This window comes from Schistocerca cancellata, chromosome 4 (assembly GCF_023864275.1).
Source record: "Schistocerca cancellata isolate TAMUIC-IGC-003103 chromosome 4, iqSchCanc2.1, whole genome shotgun sequence".
In the NCBI taxonomy this organism is placed as follows: domain Eukaryota; kingdom Metazoa; phylum Arthropoda; class Insecta; order Orthoptera; family Acrididae; genus Schistocerca; species Schistocerca cancellata.
Genome location: NC_064629.1, coordinates 891398848 through 891426574, shown reverse-complemented (window position 1 = coordinate 891426574; position 27727 = coordinate 891398848). Strand labels below are relative to the sequence as shown.

Sequence of the window (27727 nt, the reverse complement as noted above, 5' to 3'; positions counted from 1 at the left end):
TATCTTCAGCACGGCAGCAGCTTGCAGCAGATGACACCTCGGCAACACACAAGTGCCACTACAGTGTTCTTGCGCCCGGGTGCATTTGTGAGCGTGTGCCACAGAAACTGTACAGCTCTAACTGTGTTAATTCGAGCAGACATTCATCCCCCTCCTTGCTTGGGCAGCTAACTTCCCAGGCACAGGTTAATGTTTTTGATTTACTGCCATCAGCTGCTCATTCACGCCTGCTACTGCCACCAATCTCAACAGCAGCGACTTCGGTTACTAATAAACAGTGTACCAACCTTGTTTCACATAGCTCACTTGTTTGTCACTCCCAGCCACCCAACAGTTGGCACTTATGCACACTTTCACCATCCGCGCCACAACCCAACCTAGCGGCCGCCGCGCACACTATACCACAGACAGCCGGCCGGAATGGCTGAGTGGTTCTAGGCACTACAATCTGGAACCGCACAACCGCTACGGTTGCAGGTTCAAATCTTGCCTGGGGCATGGATGTGTGTGATGTCCTTAGGTTAGTTAGGTTTAAGTAGTTCTAAGTTCTAGGGGACTGATGACCTCAGAAGTTAAGTCCCATAGTGCTCAGAGCCATTATACCACAGACAGTCACCTCGTGTACCGTGTCTCGCATTTCCGTGGTTACGGACGGCACCGCCCACAAACTTTGCTTGCAAGATGGACTGCCTATCTCTTGCCAACCATGCCATCTCAAGCCATAACTCATGAAAGTGGCTTGCGAACAAATATACGATCTCTTAACAGCCGGTGTAATCGAACCATCTGCCAGACGCTGGTCACAAAAAGCGACAGCACCTGGCATATGGTTGGTGACTATGCTAAATTGAACTCTCGTACCATCATAGACAAGCACCCGGGTCCTAACGTCATGGATTTTAACCATGCTCTTGCAGGCGCCAAATATTTTTCGGTAGTGGACTGTAGGAGGGCCTATCATCAAATTCCGATGGCACCGGATGATATTGAAAAGACAGCTGTTACAACACCTTTCGGCCTTTTCCAGTACCGGTTCATGCCCTTTAGCCTCCGCAACGCTGCACAAACTTGGCAGAGATTCATAAACAAGGTGTTGTTTCATCTGGATTTTTGTTTCGTTTACTTGGACGACATTCTTATTTTCAGTCTTACTTTGCAAAAGAACAAGGAACATTTGCAGATTGTTAAAGACACTCTTACCACTGCCGGTGTTGAACTGAATAATAAGAAGCTCCAGTTGCACCAGACTTCAGTAAGATTCTTAGGCTACATCATGTCAGCTAAGGGCCTGACTCCTCCCAAGGATAAAATCAAACCTGCTTTGGATTTGCCACACCTTCACTCATTTAAAGGGCTGCGCAGATTCATCGGAACAGTTAACTATTATAGGAAGCACTTGCCTGCTGCAGCCGACGTTCAGGCTCCCCTAACAGACGCCCTTGCTGGCAAAAATACAACTGGTATCCACCCGGTCCCCTCGACCCCTGCCATGGAACAAGTTTGTGACAAACTGAAGCACCTACTAGCAAACGCAGTGACTGTTGCCCACCTGCATCCAGACAATACATTTTTTATTACCGCGGATGCCAGTGATACCGCAGTAGGTGCTGTCCTCAGCCAAACTGTCGGAGATACTCCTCCTTTGCAGTTCTTTTCTAAGAAGCTCAACGGCGCTCAAAAAAAGTACTCAGCCTTTGATAGGGAGCTCTTGGCAGGTTATGAGGCTGTGCAACACTTTCATGCCGAGGTTGAGGGTAGGGACTTCTACATTTTAACCGACCATAAACCTTTGGTTGCTGCTGTAAAGAACCCCCTGACTGAACCTCCACCTAGACGCTTCCGTCATTTGGACTTTTTATTGCAATTTACCTCTGACATACGATACATCAAGGGTGCAGATAATGTGGTCTCATGTCGTTGCTCTCACAACTCTGATAGACCTCTCTAACTTGCCTCAGCTGCAGTCTGCTGACACGGACACTATGAACCTTATTTCTGATCACAGCTCATCGCTCAAACCTGTGCGATCCACCTTTCCCGGTGTCATAGGCGAGGTTTGGTGTGACAAATCAACTGGTACGCTGCGTCCCTTCATACCCAAAACTCTACAGAGACAAGTGTTTGATAAATTACACAACCTAGCTCATCCAGGTGTGAGAGCCTCTACCAGACTTATTTCAGAGCGCTTCGTCTGGTGTGACATGCATCGCAACTGCCAAGCATGGGCCCGTGCCTGCATTCTGTGCCAACAAAATAAAGTTTCACAGCACACATCGCCTCCACTAGGCAGCTTCACCACTCCTCCTAGTCACTTCTGCCACATTCACATCGACTTGGTGGGCCCCCTCACCCCCTCCGAGGGTTACAGATACATGCTATCTATTATAGACAGAACCTCTTGTTGGGTGGAAGCTGCCCCCCTACCCAATATTACATCCAAATCAGTGGCATGATCTTTCATAGACGCTTGGATTTCACGCTTTGGCTGCCCTGTTTACTTGACGACCGACCAAGGCTGTCAATTTGAGTCTGCCTTGTTTTCTGAACTATGTGCAGCATCAAGAAAATTCATTCAACAGCATACCACCCCGAAAGCAACGGCCTCATGGAACGTTGGCATAGGATGCTTAAGATGGCCCTACGTTGCCATGGCCTCCTTTGGATGAAGCCCTGCCATTTGTCTTACTCGGTTTGCGGACCACTTTCAAGGAACACCTTAAAGGCTCAGTGGCTGAATTCGTCTATGGCCAGTCCCTTACACTTCCAAGTGAACTTGTTGCTCCTACTCCAGTCGCCAAACTGTCCGAACTGCCGTCCTTGGTAGAAAGGGTGAGGTTACACTGTAACAAGCTTCAACCCCCGTCCCCTTTCAGCCACACTCCACCACACACATATGTTCCCAAGGCACACGACACTTGTGAATTTGTGTTCCTTCACAACGAGACTGTAAAAGCCCCGTTACAGCCCCCTTACACAGTCCTGTACAGAGTTGTCAAATGAACCAGTAACACAATGGACATCATAATTAAGGGCTCAGTAACTACTGTCTCTCTCAACAGGGTTAAACCTGCTCGAGTCGATTTTTCCCCTACCTCACCCACCGTTGAAGAGACCATGCTCTCTGGCCACCCTCGGCCTTCTTCCTCTGTTCATGATTAGAGTAAACTCACTCCTACACCAGCCCCGTCAACGAGTCCACACTCATTCCAGGGTTTTCCACCTCCTGGCTTCCATAGCAGAGGCCCCAGCTCCCAGGGCTCTAATATAACAATTCCACCTTCATGCGACAACACACCGCGCCACTCTTCTAACCGGTGCAGCCCGCAGTTTTCTGCCATGCCCACTCAAATCTCTTCATCTGACACTTACCCCTCTACTCGCAGCACACCGCCCTCACCGTGCTACGGTTTCCCCACCCCTCCAGCCGATCCATGGATCAAGAGGCCAGAACATCATATGTGTATTAGTGTATTATGTCTTCGAGTTGATCTTTGTTTTGTATACTTCCGGGACCTCAGTTCCCGCCTAGTCTTCAACCTGTATGTTTGTCATGTAATAAAAGTATTGATGATTAGAAGAGAGAACCATTGTCATTACCTTACCAACTTCATATCTCCTTCACATCTATTATTGTTATGTGGTAAAACATAGTAAAATGAGAATATCACTGGATGCTGTGCAAATGTAAATGTGAAAACTGAATTTAAGGAACCAAAACATGGATATACTATGGTAAGCTGGAAGTAGTGAGGGAGTAGTCATTTGAAAAATAGTTGCATTTTCTAGTCAGCAATATGTATTGAAAACACAAACTATAGTATATTAAGGTCATTACAAGCATCAGTTACAACCAGAAATCTGATCCCTGTATGAAAGGCTTGCCTTGCTGTTTGAAAGACAGATATAATATTTACAGCACATTAAAAATCCCTCATATTACATCATATTCTACAGATGCCACTGAATGTCTATGATGTGGTTTTTGTTGAAACTTCCTGATAGATTAAAACTGTGTTGAACTCAGTCCAGCACACAGTTTTAATTTGTCAGGAAGTTTCATAGCAGCACACACTCCACTGCAGAGTGAAAATCTCATTCAGGTGGCTTTTGTTGTTTTAGTGAGATACAATGTTTACCTTTGGCATGTGTATTTTGCATGTTTATTTTCATATATTTAAGTATATTAGGTGACTTTCAGTGTTTACCTTGTGTCCACATAAAATCATGTATCTCAGACAAACTCAATTTGAAACCCTTGGTCCTAACACTTTATATAAATTTTCAATGTGCTTTTTGTATTAATTGTAACAAAAGTCATGACTGAATCATGATATATTGTGTATTTTCAAATGATGTGTGCTGCAAATAATGTATTTCTCACTATAGCATCAGTTGTAATATACATTTGTGCTTTATACAAGTTAGGCAGTAAAATCCCTGTTCAAAAAAATCATTTTACCCCTAATTTAACGATATATCTAGGTGGATAAATTTATTTATTTGAGAATTTTTTGAATTTAAGAGTCACAGAAACTATGAGCATTGTACATAACATATTTCGTAGTAATTCATAATTTATGAGTTGCAGTTGGTGTACTGTATACTATAACTTAGCGTTAATTTTATCTTTCAAAAGGATTGTATACTTCTTGGATTTATCAAAAATTTCTGCTTTTTCCTAGTTTACTGATTAAATATGTTACTGATCACAACATAAAAATAAAGTTTCAAGTAGTTTCATGCAAACAATAATGAGGTACTGGCAGAATTGAAGCTGTGAGGATGAGTCGTGAGTCATGCTTGTGTAGCTCAGATGGCAGAGCACCTACCCATGAAAGGCAAAGGTCCCGAGTTTGATTCTCAGTCCGGCACATAGTTTTAATCTGCCAGGAGGTTTAATAACTTTTATCCCAGGTTCTTCTAAAATCTCTTGGCTGGGTATTAATTGCTTCAATTCCTAAAGGTAACTAGTACTATACCTGGATCAGCATAAAAAAGTGATTCACAGCTACTTGTTTATGGGACAGCAACTATAGCAACTACCAATAAGAGAATGAGCTTAGTCACACCTTCTATTGTGTTCAACATCATCAAATTGCTCTGCTACCTTCAGGTACCAGTTGCCATAGTCAGTTGCAGATGATGCTTGTGACTAATAACGTAACAGTCGTGATTTGTCTTCACTGTTTACAATGTCTCTCTTTGTGCCTTGTTTTCATGTTACAGAATGGCTTAGTGCATAAAAGTGGTAAGACTATTAGTATTCAGCAAAGCAAACCCAATACTGTACATGTGAATGCATCCAGATTGGTAATGCACAGCTGTTGCTGCTACAGCCACATTGTGTGCACAGACAAACATGAACTGACAACATCAATTCCTCCCATGGTTGACTGACTGTCAATCAGGTTGTTAGTCTGGTCAAGATATACTTGTAGTAGAAGAGAGTGCTGGACTTTGGTACACTTTCCAGACTTCTACCTCTAGCCAGCCCTGTAATAAAAGTTTAATATATTTTCTTATTCCATTTTTAAATGATGCCACTCACTTTTTATGTGCTGTAGTTTTTTTTCTGAAATTACAAAAATGGAAATTTACTGGCAGGTTATAAGTGTGTGGCAGATTGGGACCTGAACCCAGGACCTTTGCTTTTGTGGGCAACTGAGCTACCCAAGCACAGCTCACAACCCATCCTTACAGCTTAACTTCCACCAGTACCTCACCTCTTACCATTCAAACTTCACAGATATTCTCCTGTGAAACTTACGGGACTGAGTAATTACGAATTTGTGCACTTAATTAACAACTGCTGTGTTTTATTGTAAAACATAGTCAATCAATCAATCAATCAATATCTTTATTCATCTGTTAACAATATACATTGTACAGATGTAGTCAATTACAATATAGTTTATCAAATTTAGTTTGTTTCAAAAACTTGGATAATAAATGCAAATATTTTATATCAGTACATATAAATAATATTACTTTTCCACACTCAGATATTCTTCAATGTTATAAAAACTATGTGTAAGTAAAAATTGTTTAAGATCTACCTTGAAATTATGAAATTCTTTAATTTTCTGAGAACTGTGAACTGTTGGGGTTCAGGTATGAAACATACATCAGAGGCTGCAACACAAGTTGTTCACTATGTTTGGAGTGCACAGAAGAGGTATTTAAATTAGATGACCCCTCATCCAGACCAAATAACAATAGTATTAGGAGACCCCCAAAGAATCATTATAAAATACAAAGAAATACCCCCTTTCTCATCACAGGTGAGTGTATTAAAATCCTTGCATTTGCAACAAAATGTCAGGAGTCTGAAGCACTCCTAAAACGCAACTGAGTGCCCATAATACTAAGTACAGGAAGCTGACTAATATTCAAGATTGATAGCAGTGGTTTTTGTTTTTTTGAGTAATCTGACTGTATACTAAGAAGATAAGTTAATGGGAAATGTAGATGATTTATTTGATGTAGTAGACCAGAAGCTATAGTCTACCAAGATAGAAACTGATGCTACATTTTACTTGTTGGTACAAGACTCAGATCCATGGATAGTAAGAAACTTACAATTTGATTTTTCTGCCAATCAGAAGATTCATAACAGAAAACTTTAGGGAAAACACTGTTTGCTAGTTTGTACCTTTCCCAATAACACTATTATCACTGGAGGAAGCTTTAATCGTACAACAATCACTTAAGATCATTACAATATTGTAATTGATAGGCATGACAAAACAGCCAGCGAAACAATACTACCTAAAACAGATATTTTGGAAATCCAATTATAATGGGAATATATTGGATCTGATTATAATAAACAGACCTAAGTTCTTTGAAGATGTCCACATTTAAACTGGTATCAGAAACATGGAACAGTTGTAGAAGAAATAATTACCAATGTACAAAGAGAAACTGAAACAAATAGAAATATTTGCATATTCAGCAAACTAAATAAACATGCAGCAGTGTTGTGACTTAGAGGGGAACTTTACATGAGAAAATAAGTGCACTGTAGCTCAAGTTTAAAAGCACAGGTATGTATCTAGTAGACAGATACATACCTAGAAGAACAGTTCAAGATGGAAGAGAACAACTGTGGTATGCAGTCACTATAAAGAAACTTAATAAGAAACAGAGACTACTTCACAATATTGCCACAAGTGGCACAGCAGGCAGTGTGGAATAACAGTTAGCATATCTAACTAATGTGCTGCCAGTCACCAGTTAACTTGACCACCTGCAGTTACTTGTCATTTAGTATTTATCAGTTATGGAGGGTTCTCAAAATTTCTTATGTTTGCAATCTTAGTATATTTTGGAACATTCAATGTTTGTACAGATAACTGCATTCTCCATCAACGAGTTCAGTTCTGTTCTGGCTGTATGTTGGTGTTCATGATAACTGCAGATAAGAAGTAGTAGAAGTAGAAGTAGAAGTTTATTGTCTCATAACATACAATTTCAAGGCATTGACTTAAAAGTATGGAAGACTCATCAAAACACTAAAATTGGTTTACAATTTTCCTTATAATACATGTAATATAATACACAGTACTGAATAATTACTGATTTATGCAATTAATTACTTTTCTTCAAAAGTAACAAACTTTTAAGATTAACAGGCCTAAGTACTTGCTCTCTCCTACTCAATTTTTCAGGTTGTCATTTATGAATTCTTCTACTGAATAGTAACATTTATGCACTAGTTTTTCATATAAGGATTTTTTCAGCATTTCTAAATTTATGCTAAGCAATTCTTTTCCTTTCACTTTGTTATAAAATTTCATACCTATATAATGTGGAGTTTGAGCATAAAGTTTTAAACGGTGGGTGGACAGCATAAAATTATTTTGATTTCTGGTGTTGTAATCATGTTGAAAATGATTTGCTAGAAATAAATCATGGTTACTGTGTACAAAGATAATCAGCTCATATACACTCCTGGAAATGGAAAAAAGAACACATTGACACCGGTGTGTCAGACCCACCATACTTGCTCCGGACACTGCGAGAGGGCTGTACATGCAATGATCACATGCACGGCACAGCGGACACACCAGGAACCGCGATGTTGCCCGTCGAATGGCGCTAGCTGCGCAGCATTTGTGCACCGCCGCCGTCAGTGTCAGCCAGTTTGCCGTGGCATACAGAGCTCCATCGCAGTCTTTAACACTGGTAGCATGCCGCGACAGCGTGGACGTGAACCGTATGTGCTGTTGACGGACTTTGATCGAGGGCGTATAGTGGGCATGCGGGAGGCCGGGTGGACGTACCGCCGAATTACTCAACACATGGGGCGTGAGGTCTCCACAGTACATTGATGTTGTCGCCAGTGGTCGGCGGAAGGTGCACGTGCCCGTCGACCTGGGACCGGACCGCAGCGACGCACGGATGCACGCCAAGACCGTAGGAACCTACACAGTGCCGTAAGGGACCGCACCGCCACTTCCCAGCAAATTACGGACACTGTTGCTCCTGGGGTATCGGCGAGGACCATTCGCAACCGTCTCCATGAAGCTAGGCTACGGTCCCGCACACCATTAGGCCGTCTTCCGCTCACGCCCCAACATCGTGCAGCCCGCCTCCAGTGGTGTCGCGACAGGCGTGAATGGAGGGATGAATGGAGACGTGTCGTCTTCAGCGATGAGAGTCGCTTCTGCCTTGGTGCCAATGATGGTCGTAAGCGTGTTTGGCACCATGCAGGTGAGCGCCACAATCAGGACTGCATACAACTGAGGCACACAGGGCCAACACCCGGCATCATGGTGTGGGGAGCGATCTCCTACACTGGCCGTACACCACTGGTGATCGTCGAGGGGACACTGAATAGTGCACGGTACATCCAAACCGTCATCGAACCAATCGTTCTACCATTCCTAGACCGGCAAGGGAACTTGCTGTTCCAACAGGACAATGCACGTCCGCATGTATCCCGTGCCACCCAACGTGCTCTAGAAGGTGTAAGTCAACTACCCTGGCCAGCAGGATCTCCGGATCTGTCCACCATTGAGCATGTTTGGGACTGGATGAAGCGTCGTCTCACGTGGTCTGCACGTCCAGCACGAACTCTGGTCCAACTGAGGCACCAGGTGGAAATGGCATGGCAAGCCGTTCCACAGGACTACATCCAGCATCTCTACGATCGTCTCCATGGGAGAATAGCAGCCTGCATTGCTGCGAAAGGTGGATATACACTGTACTAGTGCCGACATTGTGCATGCTCTGTTGCCTGTGTCTATGTGCCTGTGGTTCTGTCAGTGTGATCATGTGATGTATCTGACCCCAGGAATGTGTCAATAAAGTTTCCCCTTCCTGGGACAATGAATTCACGCTGTTCTTATTTCAATTTCCAGGAGTGTATGTATAGTGAGGGAACACTTAGTATACTCAGATTTTTTAGTAGTGGGCGACATGATTTTCTTCACCCTACATTGTGCATATTGGTAATGATGGTTTTCTGAAGCTTTAGTATTCAACACATATGGTTTGAGTTAATCCAAATACAATTCCATACCTTATTACTGACTCAAAGTAGCTGTGATATACTACTTCCCTTATGTCCATACTGGTACCAGTGTACAATATTCTCATTGCATATACTAGGCTATTTAATTTATTTGCAAGGTACTGTATGTGTTACCCACATGATAGATTTTTATCTAGTTGCAATCCTAGGAATTTCACACAGCTAGCTGGTTTCTGTAACTGACCTGAACATCATTTAATTTTGCTTGTTTTGTTTTAAATTCCATTAACTGAGTCTTTTCCATTTTTAATTTTAACCTACTTAAATCAAACCACTTATCTAAGTTTCTAAAGTATTTAATATATCGGGTGATCAAAAAGTCAGTATAAATTTTAAAACTGAATAAATCATGGAATAATGTAGATAGAGAGGTAGAGATGGCGCTTCCTCTGATCAGAATAGCAATAATCAGCATAACAAAGTAAGACAAAGCAAAGACACTGTTCTTTACAGGAAATACTCAATTGTCCACCATCATTCCTCAACAATAGCTGTAGACAAGGAATAATGTTGTGAACAGCACTGTAAGGCATGTCCGGAGTTATGCTGAGGCATTGACGTTGGATGTTGTCTTTCAGCATTCCTAGAGATGTCAGTCGATCACAATACACTTGTGACTTCAGGTAACCCCAAAGCCAATAATTGCACGGACTGAGGTTTGGGGACCTGGGAGGCCAAGCAAGACGAAAGTGGCTGCTGAGCGCACGATCATCACCAAACAACGAGCGCAAGAGATCTTTCACGCGCCATCTGTCGGACATTTTGTGAACATTGTCTTTTTTTTTTTTGTTCTAATAAAACCTAATGTCAGTCTAAGCATGTGTGTCAATTTTTACACCTCTATCTACATTATTCCATGGTTTATTAAGTTTTCAAATTTATACTGACTTTTTGATCATCCTGTAGTTTGTGGAATTTGATCTGTAATGTTACTTTCAACGATAAAAGATGTGTCATCTGCAAATAAAACTGAGTGACACTCAATATCAAGTGGCAGATCATTTATGTAAAACAAAAACAGAATGGGACCTAAGACAGAACCTTGGGGTACTGCATGTGAAATGGTTTTCCATTTCGAAATATAAGTTCCTCTCTCTGATGTTATAACCACTCTTTGTCTTCAGTTGGTTGGATAGGATTTAAACCATTCTAATACCATGCCCCTAATTCCATACTTTCCAGTTTCCACAGTAACAAGGAGTGATTCACACTATCAAAGGCCTTTGATAGGTCACAAAAAATTCCTGTGATATGCAGTGACTTGTCTAGAGACGAGCTAATTTTATCAACAAAATTATTTATAGCAGATATTGTGGTTTTGCCTTTTTGAAATCCATACTGATTTTTTGAGATTATTTTAAATTTTTCTATGAAATTTTGAATTTGTATGGAGACTACCTTCTCAAATATTTTTGACAGTGATGGAAGAGGAGAGATTGGACGATAGTTTCCCATGTGTTGTTTTGTGCCTTTTTGAATAGTGGCTTAACTATTGTGTACTTCAGTGTGCCTGGAAAAAAAATCTTCTTGAAGGGACTGGTTAACTATTGTAGTTAGTGGCTGTGCAATTATTTTAGAGGCTGTTTTTAACACTTTTGTTGGTATCCCATCCCTTTCCGCTGATGTTTTACTTTTTAGTGACAGTATCACGTTTTTTTACACTAGTTTTTGTAAATGTACTGAAAAATTCACCATCAAGTTGATCACCATTGAAGAAATTTACCACATTGGATACTATGCTACATAGACATTAGATTTGTTTACATTTGTAAAGAATTCACTAAACAATTCAGAAATTTGAGCAGGATTTACAATAGTTGTATGCTGTATCTTGATTTCAGAAATATCTTGGCCTCTACCTGTGGCACCTGTTTCAGCTTTGATCACTGACGATAACACCTTTGATTTGTTTTCACTATCCAATATAAATCTATTATTTTCCATTTCTTTGGCTGTCTTTACAACTTTTTAAAAAAAATTTTGAAATCTTTTACATAGGTAACAAAATCAGGACTTTTGTTATGTTTTAGTTCCCTATGTAGCCATCTTTTTCTTGCACTCGAGATTTTTGTTCCTTCAGTAATCCACTTTACTTTATTTCCTAGTTTTTTATGATATGTAAGGTGGAAAGTTTCATTAAAAACGTGCAGGAATTTTTCCAAGAAAGTAGCAAAATTTTCAGAGCATGAAATAATTTGATCTATAGACCACTCCACCTTATTTAATCTATGATAGAATAAGTTTATATTTTCTGTGCTGAACTAGTGTTTGGTGTAGGTTTCATTTGAGCAAGGTTCTGTTGTTCTTGGTAACTCCATAAAAAAGTCTTAAATCTAAACAAAACTTATTTGCATCATTATCAATTTAATTGGTTAATTAATATTGTCTATACATGTTGGAGACACTTAGCATCCCACATAGACAATGAACTGACAGCCTTTAGTTCCAGTCTAATGGGTGTAGAGGAATTATGGACAAAGTTTAAATGGACTGTACATCATGTTCTGGAGAAGGACGTGTCAAGTAAGTGGATTAAGGACAGAAAAGACTCACTGTGGTAAACCAACAAAATTCAGATAATGACATGAAGTAAAGGCTGTTCCGCACTTGGTTCAAGCATACAACAACTACCACCCTCATATCTTAGCAAAAGATCTTGTTGAGAACTCGAGAAAATTCTGGCCCTACATAAAATTGCTACATGAGTCTCAGGCTTGTATCTAGTCACTCACTGACCAGTTTTGTGCGGCTGTAGCAGACAACAAAAGGAAAGCATAAGTTCAAAATTTTGTATTTAAGAAATCATTCACACTGGAGAACTGTACGAACATATCATCATTTGACCATTGCACTGACTCCTGACATTGCAATTGGCAGCCCCTATCATACTGGAACAACTGAAAGAGTTGAAAACAACTAAGTCATCTGGTCCGGATGAAGTCCCAATTCGGTTTTAGGAAGAGTACTCTATGGCATTGGCCCCTTACTTAGCTTGCATTTATCGCAAATCTCTCACCCAGCAGAAAGTTCCAAGCAACTGGAAAAAAGCATAGATGACTCCTGTATATAAGGGTTAAGAATGGACCTGCAAAATTACGTACCAATATCTTTAACATTGGTTTGCTGCAGAATACTAGAACATATTCTCAGTTCCAATATAATAAACTTTCTTGAGACTAAGAAGCTTATGTCCACAAATCAGCTGATTTTAGAAAGCATCACTCATGCAAAATTCAGCTTGCCCTTTTCTCACATGATATACTGAGAACTATGGATCAAGGACAACAGGCAGATTCCATATTTCTAGATATCTGGAAAGCATTTGACATGGTGCTCATTGCAGGCTGTTAACAAAGATATGAGCATATGGAATAAGTTCACAGTGTGAGTGGCTCGAAGACTTCTTAAATAAGAGAATGCAGTATGTTGTCCTCAATAGTGAGTGTTCATCAGAGACAAGGGTATCATCAGGGGAGCCCCAGGGAACTGTGATAGCGCTGCTGTTGTTCTCTATATACATAAATGATTTGGCAGACAGGGTAGGCAGCACTCTGCAGTTGTTTGCTGATGATGCTGTGGTGTATGGAAAAGTGTCAATTTTGAGTGACTGTGGGAAGACACAAGATGACTTAGACAAAATTCCAGTTGGTGTGATGAATGGCATCTAGCCCTAAATGTGGAAAAATGTAAGTTAATTAAGATAAGTAGGAAAAACAAACAAATCTGTAATGTTCAGACACAGTATTACTGGTATCCTGCTTGACACAGTCAAGTAGTTCATATATGTCGGCATAACATTCCAAAGCAATGTGAGGTGGAATGAGTATGTGATAACTATCATAGGGAAGACAAATGGTCAACTTCAGTTTAGTGGGAGAATTTTAGGAAAGAGTGGTTCCCCTGTAAAGGAGACCGCATATAGGATGCTGGTATGACCTATTTTTGAGTACTACTTAAGTGTTTGGTATCCATAACAGGTCGAATTGAAGGAAGACATTGAAGCAATTCAGAGGTGGGCAGCTAGATTTGTTACCGGTAGGTTCAAACAATATGTAAGTGTTATGGAGATGCTTCAGGAACTTTAATGGGAATCCCTGGAGGGAAGGCAATGTTCTTTTTGAGAAACACTATTGGGAAAATTTAGAGAACTTGCATTTGAAGCTGACTGCTGAACAATTCTACTGCCGCCAACATACACCATGTGTAAGGACCATGAAGATATGATATGAGGTTTGTACAACTGACACTCATTTTTCCCTTTCTCTATTTGTGAGTGGAACAGCAGGGAAAATGACAAGTAGTGGTACAGGGTTCCCTCCGACACACACCAGTGGTGGCTTGTGGAGTATCTATGTACATGTAGATGAAAAACTATAACTGAAGGGCAATGCACAGCTTCCATATTCTTAGATTTTTGAAAAGCATTTGAACTGTAGCCCCATTGCAGACTGTTGATTAAGATACAAGCAAACAGAGTAGGTTCCAAGATAATGTGAGTGGTTCAAAGACTTCTGGTACATTGTCCTCAGCAGGGAGTATTCATGAGAGGCAGGGTTATCATCACATGTGACCCAGGTAAATGTGATAGAACAGCTATTACCTTCTATGCACATAAATGATCTAACAGGCAGGGTGAGTGGCAATCTGTGGCTGTTCGCTGATGATGTGGTGGTGTATGTGAAGGTGTTGTCACTGAGTGACTGTAGGTACAAGATGATTTGGACAAAATTTCTAGTTTGTGTGATGAATGGCAGCTAGCTCCATTTGTAGAAAAATTTAAGTTGATGCAGATGAGTAGAAGAAAACAAACCTGTAATATTTTAATATAGCATTAGTAGTGTGCTGTTCAACACAGTCATATGAATTTAATACCTAGATGTAATGCTGAAAAGTGATATGAAAGGAAAAGAGTATGTTAGGACTGTAGTTGAGAAGGTAAATGGTTGACTTTGGTTTTGAGGAAGAATTTTAGGAGAGTATGATTCCTGGGGTTCCTACCAGGTAGAATTAAAGGAAGAGACAAGCAATTCAGAGATGGGCTGTTAGGTTTGTTACCAGTAGGTTAGAACAATATGCAAGCATTATGAAAATGCTTCAGTAACTTAGATGGGAATTCATGGAGGGAAGGTGTTGTTCTTTCCAAGGAGCACTATTGTTAAAATTTAGAGAACCGGCATTTGAAGCTGACTGCAGAACAATTCTACTGCTGCCAAAGTACATTTCACATAAGGGCAATGAAGATAAGATAATAGAAATTAGAACTCATATGGAGGCATGTAGACAGTCATTTCTCCATTTCTATATTTGCAAGTAGAACCGGAAAGGAAATAACTAATAGTGGTACAGGGAACCCTCTGGTATGCACCGTATAATGGCTTGCAGTGTATGTATGTATGTAGATGTAGATTTAGATGCAGAAACACGCTTTTGGTCCTAAGTGCTGTACTTCTTGATGACCCTGATTTTGGAATTGGATATGATTTTGGATATGACATGACATGGTTTGGTAGAGATAACAATACTTCAACATATCTAAATCAGTATGGCTCTAATTAGGCAATGAGGAAGCTGTCACCTAGATGTACAGGAACCAGAATACTAGCAGTACACCATTCCTGCAGTCTGTGTAGTCAGAAGACTAGCTGATACCAAAACAGCAGTATGTCAGATGTACATCAGGAAATCATCAGTGGTTTGTGGATGTGCTGGGAAGGTCCTGGCAAACTGCTAAAAGTATTTGACCAAGCTGCCAAATATAACAGGTGAGATGATATGATGTGTTTGGTAGACATGTGCTTTTATGTGGGTGGCACACCACAGCAGTGGTCTGAGACAACAAAGAGACACTTAATTGCTGGAATAAATACCAGGCTGAACTGAAGAAAATATCAGTGACAATCAGTAGCAAGTACACATAATGGAAGAACAACTGAAGAAATGGATTCAACATCATGTGCACATGACATAGTCCTACATACAAAACGTTTTACCCTTATGTCGCATTGTGAAACCAAATGTGACAGGAGCTAACAAAATCTCACACTTGATGAAGAGAGTCACAGGAGATATGTACCAAATTCTTCTGGTAAGGGATCCATGACAACAGAGGAATTTTTCAAGTAATGCCAGTATACTGACGAAATGCAACACAAAAGAGTTGGATGAAAGAGATATGACCAATTCACAAATGTGGTCCCTATGGCAGTTGTGGAAGACCACCACGACCTCACCTCTCTCAAACACCAGGCTGTACAAAAAGAGATACAGAATATTATAGCAGACAGGACTGTCGGACTGAGTAAGGAATAGATGACAATCATTAATGTAGACCTCATATGGCAGGAGGTAAAAGAGAATGTTGAAGTCAAGGTGTCTTTAGCACTAATCTCTATGACCAGTTGAACACACCAGGGAGAACTGACTCACTCAACTTGGACTTATGCCCAGAAATTGATGGACACAGTTACAACCACCTTCTTTAGCAAGTATAATGCCTTGCCGAAGAACAAACACTTGTGGGACAGATGACAACATGCTAGAGTGTTTCCACAATGGACACGAATGACATGTTGTGTGCTGTTGCAGGGAAAGGATGCAAGCTTTTTATGGCTACCATGCCACCAGGCTTCAACCATCACAACAGTCAGACTGTTTCAGTTGACCTGTGGATGAAGCCCATGGCTATACCCTGGACACAGTCGCTACCCAATATAACATAGTCATTCCTTCTCACTGTACAGAGGTGCCAGCCACCTACATAGCCACCACATTCAGTAAAACTAAGTGAAGCGAACATGTATGGAGGTGAGGCTGCCACAGATGCAAATTATCCAAGGACAACAGTCACCAAGATACGGAAATCTCACTGATGTCATCCTTGATGGCCAGCCTGTCCAGATGCTAAGTCAACTCAGGGACTTTGTAACAGTGGTGAAAGTCACAAATGGGAAATACAGCTGACTGAAACATGTATCACAAGGATAAATATCAATGACAGAACAAAGCCAATTGAATCTTTCATTTTATCAGAATGCAGTCATAATGTTATTTTTGGATGGGAGTCCTTGCAAGCATCATAAGCAGTTACAGACTGTGGAAGATCAGAGCTCCAGAATGGCAAAGCTATTTCAACAAGCACACACACAAACAGTGTTCTCGGTGATTGTTTGCTGCTGAAGATGTTGCTATCCCACTGTCATAAAAGAGACACATGCTATTGTCAGTCTATATTCTTAGTTAGACTGTGAAGCTTTTATCAATTGTACAAAACTACTCTGGCTCACATAATAAATCTCCATACAAGTGATCATCATAAGCACTGCTAGTGGCTAAGGACAACTTTGGATCACTAAATGTCACACGCAGTCATCAGTAAAGGTGTAGCACAGGGACACCTTAACCAGTCCAGGGAGAGCTGCTTAATGTCATCAGAGAAGATTGATGCTCTACTACCACTACCAACAATGCAGGCAAGGAAGCTATTATCAAACTGCCAATTGGATCTTGCCTGACTAAGAAAAAACATTGGTGAGTGCAGTCATTCTGCAGCAATTTTTGAATGCTTATCAACACTGGGGATCATCCAATAAGAAGCAGATAATCTGGGAGGAAGGGCAGAAGATGCTGCAAGATGACACTATTGAACCATCAAAGTGTTCTCAGTCCTCTCCTGTGGTCTTTGTAAAGAAAGAGGATGGCACATGGCACCTCTGCATTGACTACCAATGACTGAACAATATCAGAGAAAAACATGTCTATCCACTGCTGCTCAATGATGAAACTGCAGAATACTTGAAAGAAGGAAAGTATTTATCAACTACGGACATAGAGACTGGATCCTGGCAAATCAAGTTTGATGAGGCTAACCAGGAGAGTACTGCCTTCATAACTCCTGAAGGCCTTTATAAGTTTAAAGTTATGCCATATGGATTATATAGTGCTCCATCCACATTCAAACTTATGATGGATAACCAACTTCGACACTGGATTATGTGTCTTTATATAAGTGGATGTTCGTCTTGTCAGTGACATTTGAAGAACATCTAAGCAGCCTAACAACCATATTCTGACTGTAAACTTCTGACTGAATCTGAAGAAGTGCCTCTTAACTGCCCAAGAAATAAAAATGCTGGAGCACTTACTAAATAGCAATTGAGTCCATTTGATTCCAATAAAATAACAGCATCACAGGTTTTCTGACTCATCAGCACATTCATGATGTGAGATGTTTCCTCAGAATGTGCTAATACAACCAGAAATTCACTTTCCAGGTCTCTACTGATCTGTTAGACACTATGAAAGCCTCTGTAAGGAATGCCAGTGAGAGAACCATGTGCCCCAGTTACCTCTGAGGCATCTGGAACCAATTATGCCTGCAGAAGCATCATTCCACCTAATTGGAATCAACTGTTTGAGAGATTCCCAAAGTCAGCCAACACAAATCAATGGATAGCAGCCTGCACTGATTACTTCAACCACTAAGCAGTCACAAGATGTGCCAGCAAATGAAGTTCCAGAAATTGCTTGGTTCTCTGTAGAAGACATCATTTTGAAGCACTTGGCTGCAACTGTGATTATCTTTGATCATACAAAATTTTTAAAATCAGGGCTAGTATGAGAGGTAATAACATGGTGCAACTTCACCCACAGGATGACAACTGTCTAGCACCCACAGACCAGTGGTCTCATCACAGAACACTTTAATAAGACATTTAAAGATATGCTCTCAGTGTGTGTATGTGTCAAACTGAGGGTTTGGGATACAACTGAGCTGTGGAAGGTGGAGGATTGATAGTTTCTATTATTCTGTCTTTGCATAACTCAGAGGAATATGTTTACCTTCCATGACTGCATGGGGCAGCCAGCTCTTCACCGACTTAAGTGGGTCAGTAATACGATTATGTGCTGATGTTAGTTGGGACACTTGTACCAGTGATGAATCAGAGGCATGAACCTGCCATATTATCGGATGTTGTGGCTGATTGAGAAGGTTTTACTTGGAGCCTGCTTCTGGTGTGGTCCCTCCTGTTCTGACCTGGCTGTTAACTTTAAGGAAGTTTGCCTAAGTGGATAAATTTTGGGTGCACAACATCAATGGCTGTGGAACTGTTACTCCAGGTTGACCAAAGAGGAAAAACTTACCTGGTGAGAACTTCATGCTAAAATTGTCTCTGTACATCTCGTCAAAAAGTTGACACTGAACATTCACTTATTGCTGCTTGTCATTCATTGTGAGTGATGATATCTTCCTTATCTCTCTTTGGGTTAAATGATAACAGTTGAATAACCGTATTAAATCTTCTAAATCATTACCTCAACTAAGGATCTTTTATAACCATTTTGTTTGTCTCATGTTATACGACAGTTTCAGGAGTACTGATTGGCAACATAGTTTCTGCTGTGCTTAGCCATAAATAACCCTTTTTGTGTACATCTAAGGTAAGTCTTTAAATGTTTCGAAGTATATAGTTGGCATCTCCTGAGTTTGGTAACGACATTTTATCACTTGTTTAAATTAACATTTTAAATGCTCGTTTTTAATGGTGGTTTTTTTTTTCTCACCATTACAGCTCTGCATTGTTGGTTATCAACTAATTGTTATTACAATTCCAAGACTATAGTGGGCTTGTTTCCTAAATGTCAGTAAACCAGAATTACCTAGATAAATGTTTGATATTAAAGATTTTAATTAAACCAGTCAGTATTTATTATTTATTAATCTTAGAGATATTGTTTAACTCAAAAGAAATAAATGTTCTTTTATGATTTAACTGTGGCTATATGCTTTTTAATCAGTTGAATGTTTAGACTAAGCTACTAAAACTCCATGCTTATTTCCTGGTCAAAATTATTCCTGGTGCTTTGCCAGTTACCTGCCTCCTACTTACAAATCATAGCAGAGTGGTAAGTAAGGCAGCAGACTAACAGAGGCACAAGATTAATTTCAACTGTTTAACAAATGTATGAAATTTGTATACTTTTCTTTTCTTTTCTTTTCTTTTGGTTGACAGGTAAAATCCCATGACCATGAAGGCTAACTCTGTTCTGGGCCTTGAGTACATCAACACAAAAGATAAGTCACACACTCCTTATTTGTCATGAGTCTCTCATCAGCACTTAGAATAACTTGGATCTTTATCAAAATAATTCAGCATCATGTTCTCAGCTGCTTGGAACAATCGCTCATCTTGATCATATGAGTAAATGATTTACACAATGTGTGGCAGATTAATTTCGATGCTGGGAAAATTCATTTGACATAAATACAGGAAAATGTCAGAGAACTGCAATACCACACCAATTTGCTTCAGACGGGGGAATGCTCTGATCTTCAATCATGACAGCAAGATAGGAGTGCAGTCTGGATGGTGGTGATGTGGGCAAGTGGCCACTGTTTAATCATTTACCAAATCCAGTTACGGCCATTTTGCAAGATATTCACGATCTGTCTACATATTAGTGCCAATATTGTATGGTTTCTTTATTTTTCAGTTAAGACGCTACAGTTTTTAACCCTGCTTCAGGTTCCTGATGTTTTGATCACTCAAATGGTGTTTCCCTTGCCCACATGTCATTTACAAAGCAATATCAGTTTTGAAACTAGTGAAATGGCAATCATTGAAAACATAATTTGTGATCTGTGACCTGAGGATCACTCTAGGGTAATATTCAATAGTAAACCTGAGAGTTTTCTTGAAATCAGTGCGTTTAGTGAGGACACTCAAAGCATTAGCTTTTTCGAATAAACAAAGACCACCAGAGCCTAAAGTAAACCCTCTGGACATAGCAATTTCTAGAAATCAGGGGAATCAGCCAGTAAATTCAGAAATAGGAAACTGCTTTAGATGTAATCAGCCTGGCCATTTTGCATGGGCCTGTAAAACAAAATGGCAGAAACATGGAAACAGCTGATAATTTTGTATGTGCTGTGGCCAAAGGAATCTGCCACCCAAAAGATGGAGTAGACTTAGTGGAATTACTAAACCTTCCTTGTCTCCAGTGTGTTTTGCTTTTAATCATGAATATGTTTGCAGTGTTCTACACTCAGGTAGCAGTGTCTCATCAATGTAATATGAGTGGTACCTGAAGTATAAAAATAATTGTCAGTTCAGTGGACTGAAATCTCTTCCTGAGGAGCTTCATACCCATTAGGGGACAAAATTTGCAATAGCTAAGAAAAAAACATGTTAGCATAACTATTGGTGAATTCTCATGGCCCATCAAGATTTCTGGCAGTCAGCACCTTTCAGTTAGTATACTTTGAGGTTTTCTAAAACTCTATGTCTTCCTGATTATTTTGTGAATAGATGGTCTTTCAAATTCTGCCCTGTTATCCAGGATGTCAGTATTCTTCCATTCCTCAATTGAATAACATTAGTACCAGCGAATCTGTTTGAAGTCACACATTTACTTCATGACCTGGCTGAGCAATTGTTGTATTAGTGTACCAAAGCCAGTGATTAGAATATTATGGCTGGGAGAGGAACTGTCATTTAAGGGTATCAAAACAAAAGCAGAAATACTGAATATCATGTTCAAATGTGCCTTTACAAATAAAAATGCAGGAGTATGGCCCAAATTTATTTCTCACAGCATAGAGTAATAACAAAAATATTAGTGTAAGTGCCATTTACAAACAGCTGTAATTGAACAAAAACCTACAGGCATTTGTTCCTGGAAAACCATTCTGTGTTGTAGGAGTGCAAGTGTGACTATATCTTGTCACATGTCACCTCACCTTTTTTACCCTGACACCTACACACCTATATATTATAATTATAGAAGCAACAGTCAGTGATTTATTTAAACAAAATGCATTGTTAAAACCAAATATATTGTGGAGTTACTGTAAAATATAACTAGACAACATGTACTTATAATATTCATTAAGAGGCTAGACCAGCAGTGTTGTATATTTTTCAACACACAATATGTAATGTTACCTGTAGAAAGATAAAATGCTGCAATTCATTCACCAATAATTTCCTTTTCATCTGTCACATGTTTAAACAGCACTTTTTTATTGAAAATGCTTTTTGTCTACTCTCTGTTAGCATTATTTATCTACTTTTTAATAAGTTCCCTTCTGTCTTTGTTGTGCATGCATTAGTTTTGCCAACATTTTTTTCTCCATTTGGAGTGATCTTTGCACATTTCCCTGGATTTTCTTGGAACTATGAAATACTGCCAAGCAAGCACATGGGATTTTAGAATTGTTTCATTCTGTCTGGATAACTAATGGAGCAATATTTCCTTGTTTAGTACCTGGTGTCACATTTATTCATTTACTCCTTTAAGACTTTAAGAGATACTGGTAAATATACACAGGGTGAATCACCTAAAACTTGCACTACAAATATTGTGGAAATGGAAAGTACTATTGATGTGCTGTTTTCACAAAATAGACTAGTAGTCAGAGACTCATAAACTTAACCAATACACAAACTGTAACAATACTGACAGTGTATTTTCTGTGTAAACATACACTTGTTTCAAACAGAAAAATGCCTACTGACATTAACAAACTAAAAGGAAAGTAAATTAGAAAGTCAGAGCTGTCTGATGCAGGAGTCTAGTGTGAGTCATTTACAAGATATCATATTGTGCAATGTTTCCACACTGACACTTGTTTGTGCCATTCAGCCTGCACAGTTGCTAGCTACAATGTTTTTATGTTTGTTTAAATTCTTGCTACTCAGTTAGTACATAACAGTCCAATCAGTAGGTCATGAGTGGATGATGGTAACAGTCCAAGCAGTAGGTTCAAATGGCTCAAATGGCTCTGAGCATTATGGGACTTAACTTCTGAGGCCATAATTCCCCTAGAACTTAGGATTACTTAAACCTAACTAACATATGGACATCACACACATCCATGCCCGAGGCAGGATTGGAACCTGCGACCGTAGCAGTCGCATGTTTCCAGACCATAGTACCTAGAACTGCTTGGCCTCAGTGGCCGGCCAAGCAGTAGGTCATGAGTGGATGATGGACTTTACCAATCCAGAAGGAGCCAATATGTTCATGGCATAGGGGGAGTGTAGGAAGAATGCAGTTCGTTTTTGCATGGTGTATGCGGCAAGATATACCAACAAGCATCAACCATCTCAGCAACTATTTGTCAACCTCTTCAACTAATTACTGGAAAGTGTTAGTGTAACACCTAGACAATGTAACAAAAGGAAACAAGTGATGTCAGAAGAGGGGAAATTAATGTTCCACATGTTAGCTCCCGTGCAATCTCACATGGAAGTGGCATGAGGCAGGCAAGTGTAGTGAGAAGCACATTAATTTTTTGTACACGGGTATTACAACAGGATACTCCAAGTCTATCATGTATCTTATTTAGTGACAAAGACACATTTGCCAATTATGGCCAGTTAAACTATTAAAACATGCACTGTTGGTCTGTCAACAATCCCTGTTGGCTTTTTCAGGTGGAATATTAGTGTCCATGAAGGTAAACATGTGGGGTGGGATAGTGTACCATGAGTTCATTGGCCCATTTTTCATAGACAGAACACACAAGTATTGCAGCCTTCTAATAGACCATCTTCCATTTATGCTATAAGATGTTCCTCTGGACACTAAGAGGAACCTGTGGTACCAACATGATGGCTGTCCAGCTCATATTGCACGATGTACAAGAGCATTTCTTTACGAATTATTTCCAAATCATTGGCCTGGACACAGAAGAACTGTAACGTGGCCTCTCCATTCCCCGGATTTGATGCCTGTAGACTTTTTCTGTGGGGAAAGCTGAAAGAAGCTGTTGACAAGGATGTACAAACTACACCTGATGATATGCGGTGGTGTATTACTACAACCTGCTCAGATAAATGGTTCAAATGGCTCTGAGCACTATGGGACTTATCTTCTGTGGTCATCAGTCCCCTAGAACTTAGAACTACTTAAACCTAACTAACAACCTAAGGACATCACACACATCCAGGCCCGAGGCAGGATTTGAACCTGCGACCGTAGCAGTCGCGCTGTTCCAGACTGTAGCACATAGAACTGCTCGGCCACCCCGGATGCTTAGACATCTCTGCTGAAATGGTAACACATGTGCAGCAGTCATTCAGTACCTGACTGAAAGCATGTATTGCCGCTGCTGGTGGACATCAAATAACATTCTCATTCACCCCACTTTTAGTTTGTTCATGTCAATAGGCATTGTTCCATTAAGAAAAGTGTATGATTGCACTTCTGTAAAAACCACACATCAATAGCACTTTTCATTTCTGCTATATATGTGGCGTAAGTTTTAGGTTATTCACCCTGTATTATCACTGGCTTCAAATGCTATTTGTGACTATTTAGTGCAAAAAGTGGATGTAATTGTATTAATATATTCAAAATAGTTTCTCTGATAAGTATAAATACTGTTTTTATGTTTTTTAAGACAGTTGGGTTGAGATATCAGTGAACAAGAGAGTAATGGTATGAATATCTACTGATGGCCTTTGAGGCACTTATCTTCAGAGCTGATTTTGTGTTCAGGTAACATTTTCCACCTGTGGATATACCGTTCTCATTCTTCTGATGTAAATAATGGTAAATTCAATTCGTGGTAACATATCCTATGTTATAAAATATGAAATCAATACTTGAATCATTTAAAAACATAGCTACAGTTAGTTTTCTTCCAAATCATATATGTAATCAAATAGGTTGTCGTGAATTATGTTTGTAGTTACATGGAATTGCACTGATTATATTCAACAAAATGCTTCTTATAATAAAGGATGAACATTGCAGTTAATAAATTCTCAAAAATATTAGCTGGTGAGATAGTATAAATTATTTCTGCTAACAGCACACATGTAGGATGATTACAAAAAATATGCAACATGACAAAAACAATTTAAGCACACATTTGAATGTAACAGGCATGTTGTTTACTTATTTTTTGCTGGTTTCTACAGTTAGAGTGATCATACTGCCATTCATGAATACTTCTTTTAGCTCTATAAGACTGACTTCACAGAGGTGGCATAGTTCCAGGACAATTGAAGTTCTGGCTGACGATGCAATGAACTACTGGGAAAAGGTTACAGAAGAGCATGCAGAAGATTTAGAATTTGGAGTAGACCTTGATTCAAATTACGCAGCTATTATTTTTACACTTTCCAACACTACTACAGTAACTGATGTCTGGATAACACAGTGTCAAATGGACCAATGGGTAAAACATATAATACGGATGCCGCAGGTAAGGTAGACTTATTACATGTGCCTGAAGAAGCATTTAATGAAGCAGGTAGTACATTCTGCCATTTACTTCTTCACAGAGGTTTGCAGGGTATAGATGTAAATGTACAGTAGATGCAGAAAGTCATGAAACTGACTCTTATACTGAAGTGACTACAAATGTGAATTTATATGCCTGGTATAAAGTTGGTCATGTATCCCAATCCTTTCAAAAGTGCCTTCCTCCTGATGGCATATGTTTACTATCAGAAGCTAACATTTCTAAGTTCTTGGAGATTTTTTTTAAACTGTTGTGACACAGATTTTGTGCTCCTGATTCGTTAGTATGAATATATACCACCCCAAAACTCATGGTGGACTTAGAATCAGATAACAAATTAAGCAGTTTAATTACTATTTCAAAAGAGCACATCCTGACATGTATTTTGCTGTTATGCTGGATACAAAATTTTGTCACTTAAAACTTTAGTGACTTCCTTTTCCAAGAAGGGGAAAAATAATTGAAAAAAAAATAAATAAAACAATGTATTCAGTTATGTCTTAAAATTACATTTGTGCTGATACTAAGCTATACTTCAACTTTTTCACATTGAGTAAAAATTGATAGATGTATGCACTGTACAGTCCTACTGTAGGTCATAGAAGCAAGATCCAAATGAAGTTGTGATTTATTTGTAAAAGTATCAACATTTTATCACACAACAGATAGCTAACAAGATACAGTATTGTGAACATAGATCATGAACAAAATAATTAGTGAGTTACACATACCTCTAAGATGTTAATAGAATGTCCAAATAAATCAACTGTCAAGTTTAATGATCCTGAGCGTGGAAGGTAAGACCGTGGGGAAAAAATAATATTTCCTTCATAATTTCCACCTAAAATGAGATTTTTACAATTATGTTATAGTTTTCAAAAGAACAGATTTCATAACAAATAGCACGATTTACAATAAATTGAGATCTAATATGCTACATCTCTGACATTACTTACCAACATTATATTCATCAACAAATACTGAGCCTTCATAGTTATGAGAAAATTTCCTTATATCACTGCTGAACTTCTTCCCTATGTCAGTATCTTGTAGTAAACCTTGAATTTCCACCCTGTTTGGATTAGATGACTTCAATAAATTTTTTAGGTGACTCCATACAAATGACCCCACTGTAAAAAAAGTAACCTTATTTTGATACTGTCTAAACAAACAAGAATGTTGTAAAATATTTGGTGAAATTTCTTTATGTAATAAAAATGCTTTCCTTGTTTACACTTTATGGAGAACTTAAAGTTCTGAACTTGGCTGCATGGTCAGCAACCATTTACAAAGTAAAAATAACAGCAATAGCAGCACTCGGTCACTAAAATAGAGTCTTTTGACCTAGGTTTTGGCACTGTTATGAGTGCCTTCATCAGAAATAAAAGTCCCAAATTGGCATGTCATATATTAAACTAAAATCAAGCAATAAAATTTTCTTCACAAAAAGCTTTCTTTCTTGATTTTTAGTTTGATATGTGACATGCCAATTTGAGTGTTTTATTTCACACTCATAGCAGTGCCGAAAGCTAGGTCAGTAGACTTCTTTTTTGCAACTGACAGCTGCTATTGCTACTAATTCTATTTTAATTTATGGAGAACACTCATTAATTTGATATATTGATTCATTCACACATGCATCATGTTCTATATACTATATTATAAATGACAACCTGTAGGTACATAGAATGAGGCAAGATGCATATTAACACTGATATCAAAGCCTTGTTCCATGTACTGAATTTATTATCAACTACCACTTGTCAAAATTTACACTTTTGTGTTTACATAGGCAATAAATAAAACATGGTAACAATTAGCAGAAAAGCAACTACTTTGGAAAGAAACCTGCTTCTCCGGTTACACTACTCCAGTACTTTTCAATTGCACTATTATGTTTCTATTTACATCCTGCAGCTTGTTTTATGTTGGGTCTTTATTGATTATTTTAAAGTTTTGACATAAAATACATATAGTATGTTGCCAGACAAGTCAATGTGCATATTTTTTTACTTGTTATCATGAACAGATATACATTTGGAACTGTACATAACCACATACACATTTAGAGAACATAAGAAAATTTAAGTAAACTTAATGTCAGCTGTGCCTTCACTCAAGATGGTAGAATTAAGACAAAACAGTTTGGTCAGCTGTCAAACATGAACCAGGAAGCATAGTAAACAGTCAAGCAATACAAAAAATAAAATACAAACATTAATGTTATGTAAACATTTGTATCTGAGTGGCATATGATGCATAGACCCACATGGTGTTGTTGTTGATGATGATGATGTTGATGTTGTTGTCTTCAGTCTGAAGACTGGTACCATGCAGTTCTCCATGCAGTGAAAGTCTCTGAATAGCTATTAGAACTACTGCAAACTACATCCACTCAAACCGGATTACTGTAGTGAAGCCTTTGTCTTCCTTTACAAATTGTATTCATACATCCCAGCATTATCAAATCAACTATTACTTTATGCTTCAGTATGTGGCCCATCAACTTCTTTTACTCATGTTGTGCCATAGATTTTATTTCTCCCCAATTTCCTTTATCCAATCCAACCATCTAATCTTCATATTCAGGTATAACATGACATTTCAGAGGCTACAATTCCCTTCACAATAAGAATGTCAATCAAAACACTTTCAGCCATCTAAATTTCCAGTTTTACTTTATTTTTGGAACCAGTTTCAGTACTGCACTAAGCCATCTCCAGGCCTGTATGTGAAGGCAATAATGATAACAATTTAAGATAAATAAATAACAAAAGAGACAGTGTAAAATTTAAGAAATCAAATTATATATAGTGATATTTTGAGTAAACTATGACATAATTACATATATCTTGTTCTGTAACATATTTATGGGTTCTCATATCATAACGTTTGCCCTCATAAGAATCTTGTCATGAGTATCTTGATATCCCACC

At 39.0% G+C, this 27727-nt stretch overlaps 1 protein-coding gene across 1 annotated transcript in view; it reads right to left on the bottom strand.

The window, feature by feature from the left end:
- Nucleotides 1–27727, bottom strand: part of LOC126185051 (uncharacterized) — a 707909-nt gene that overhangs the window by 575996 nt on the left and 104186 nt on the right. Inside the window, exons 12-13 of the mRNA XM_049927806.1 lie at nt 25748–25921; nt 25523–25632 (exon numbers count right to left, since the gene is read on the bottom strand). Coding sequence (XP_049783763.1) covers nt 25523–25632; nt 25748–25921 — 284 coding nt within the window. The remainder of the gene's footprint in view (nt 1–25522; nt 25633–25747; nt 25922–27727) is intronic.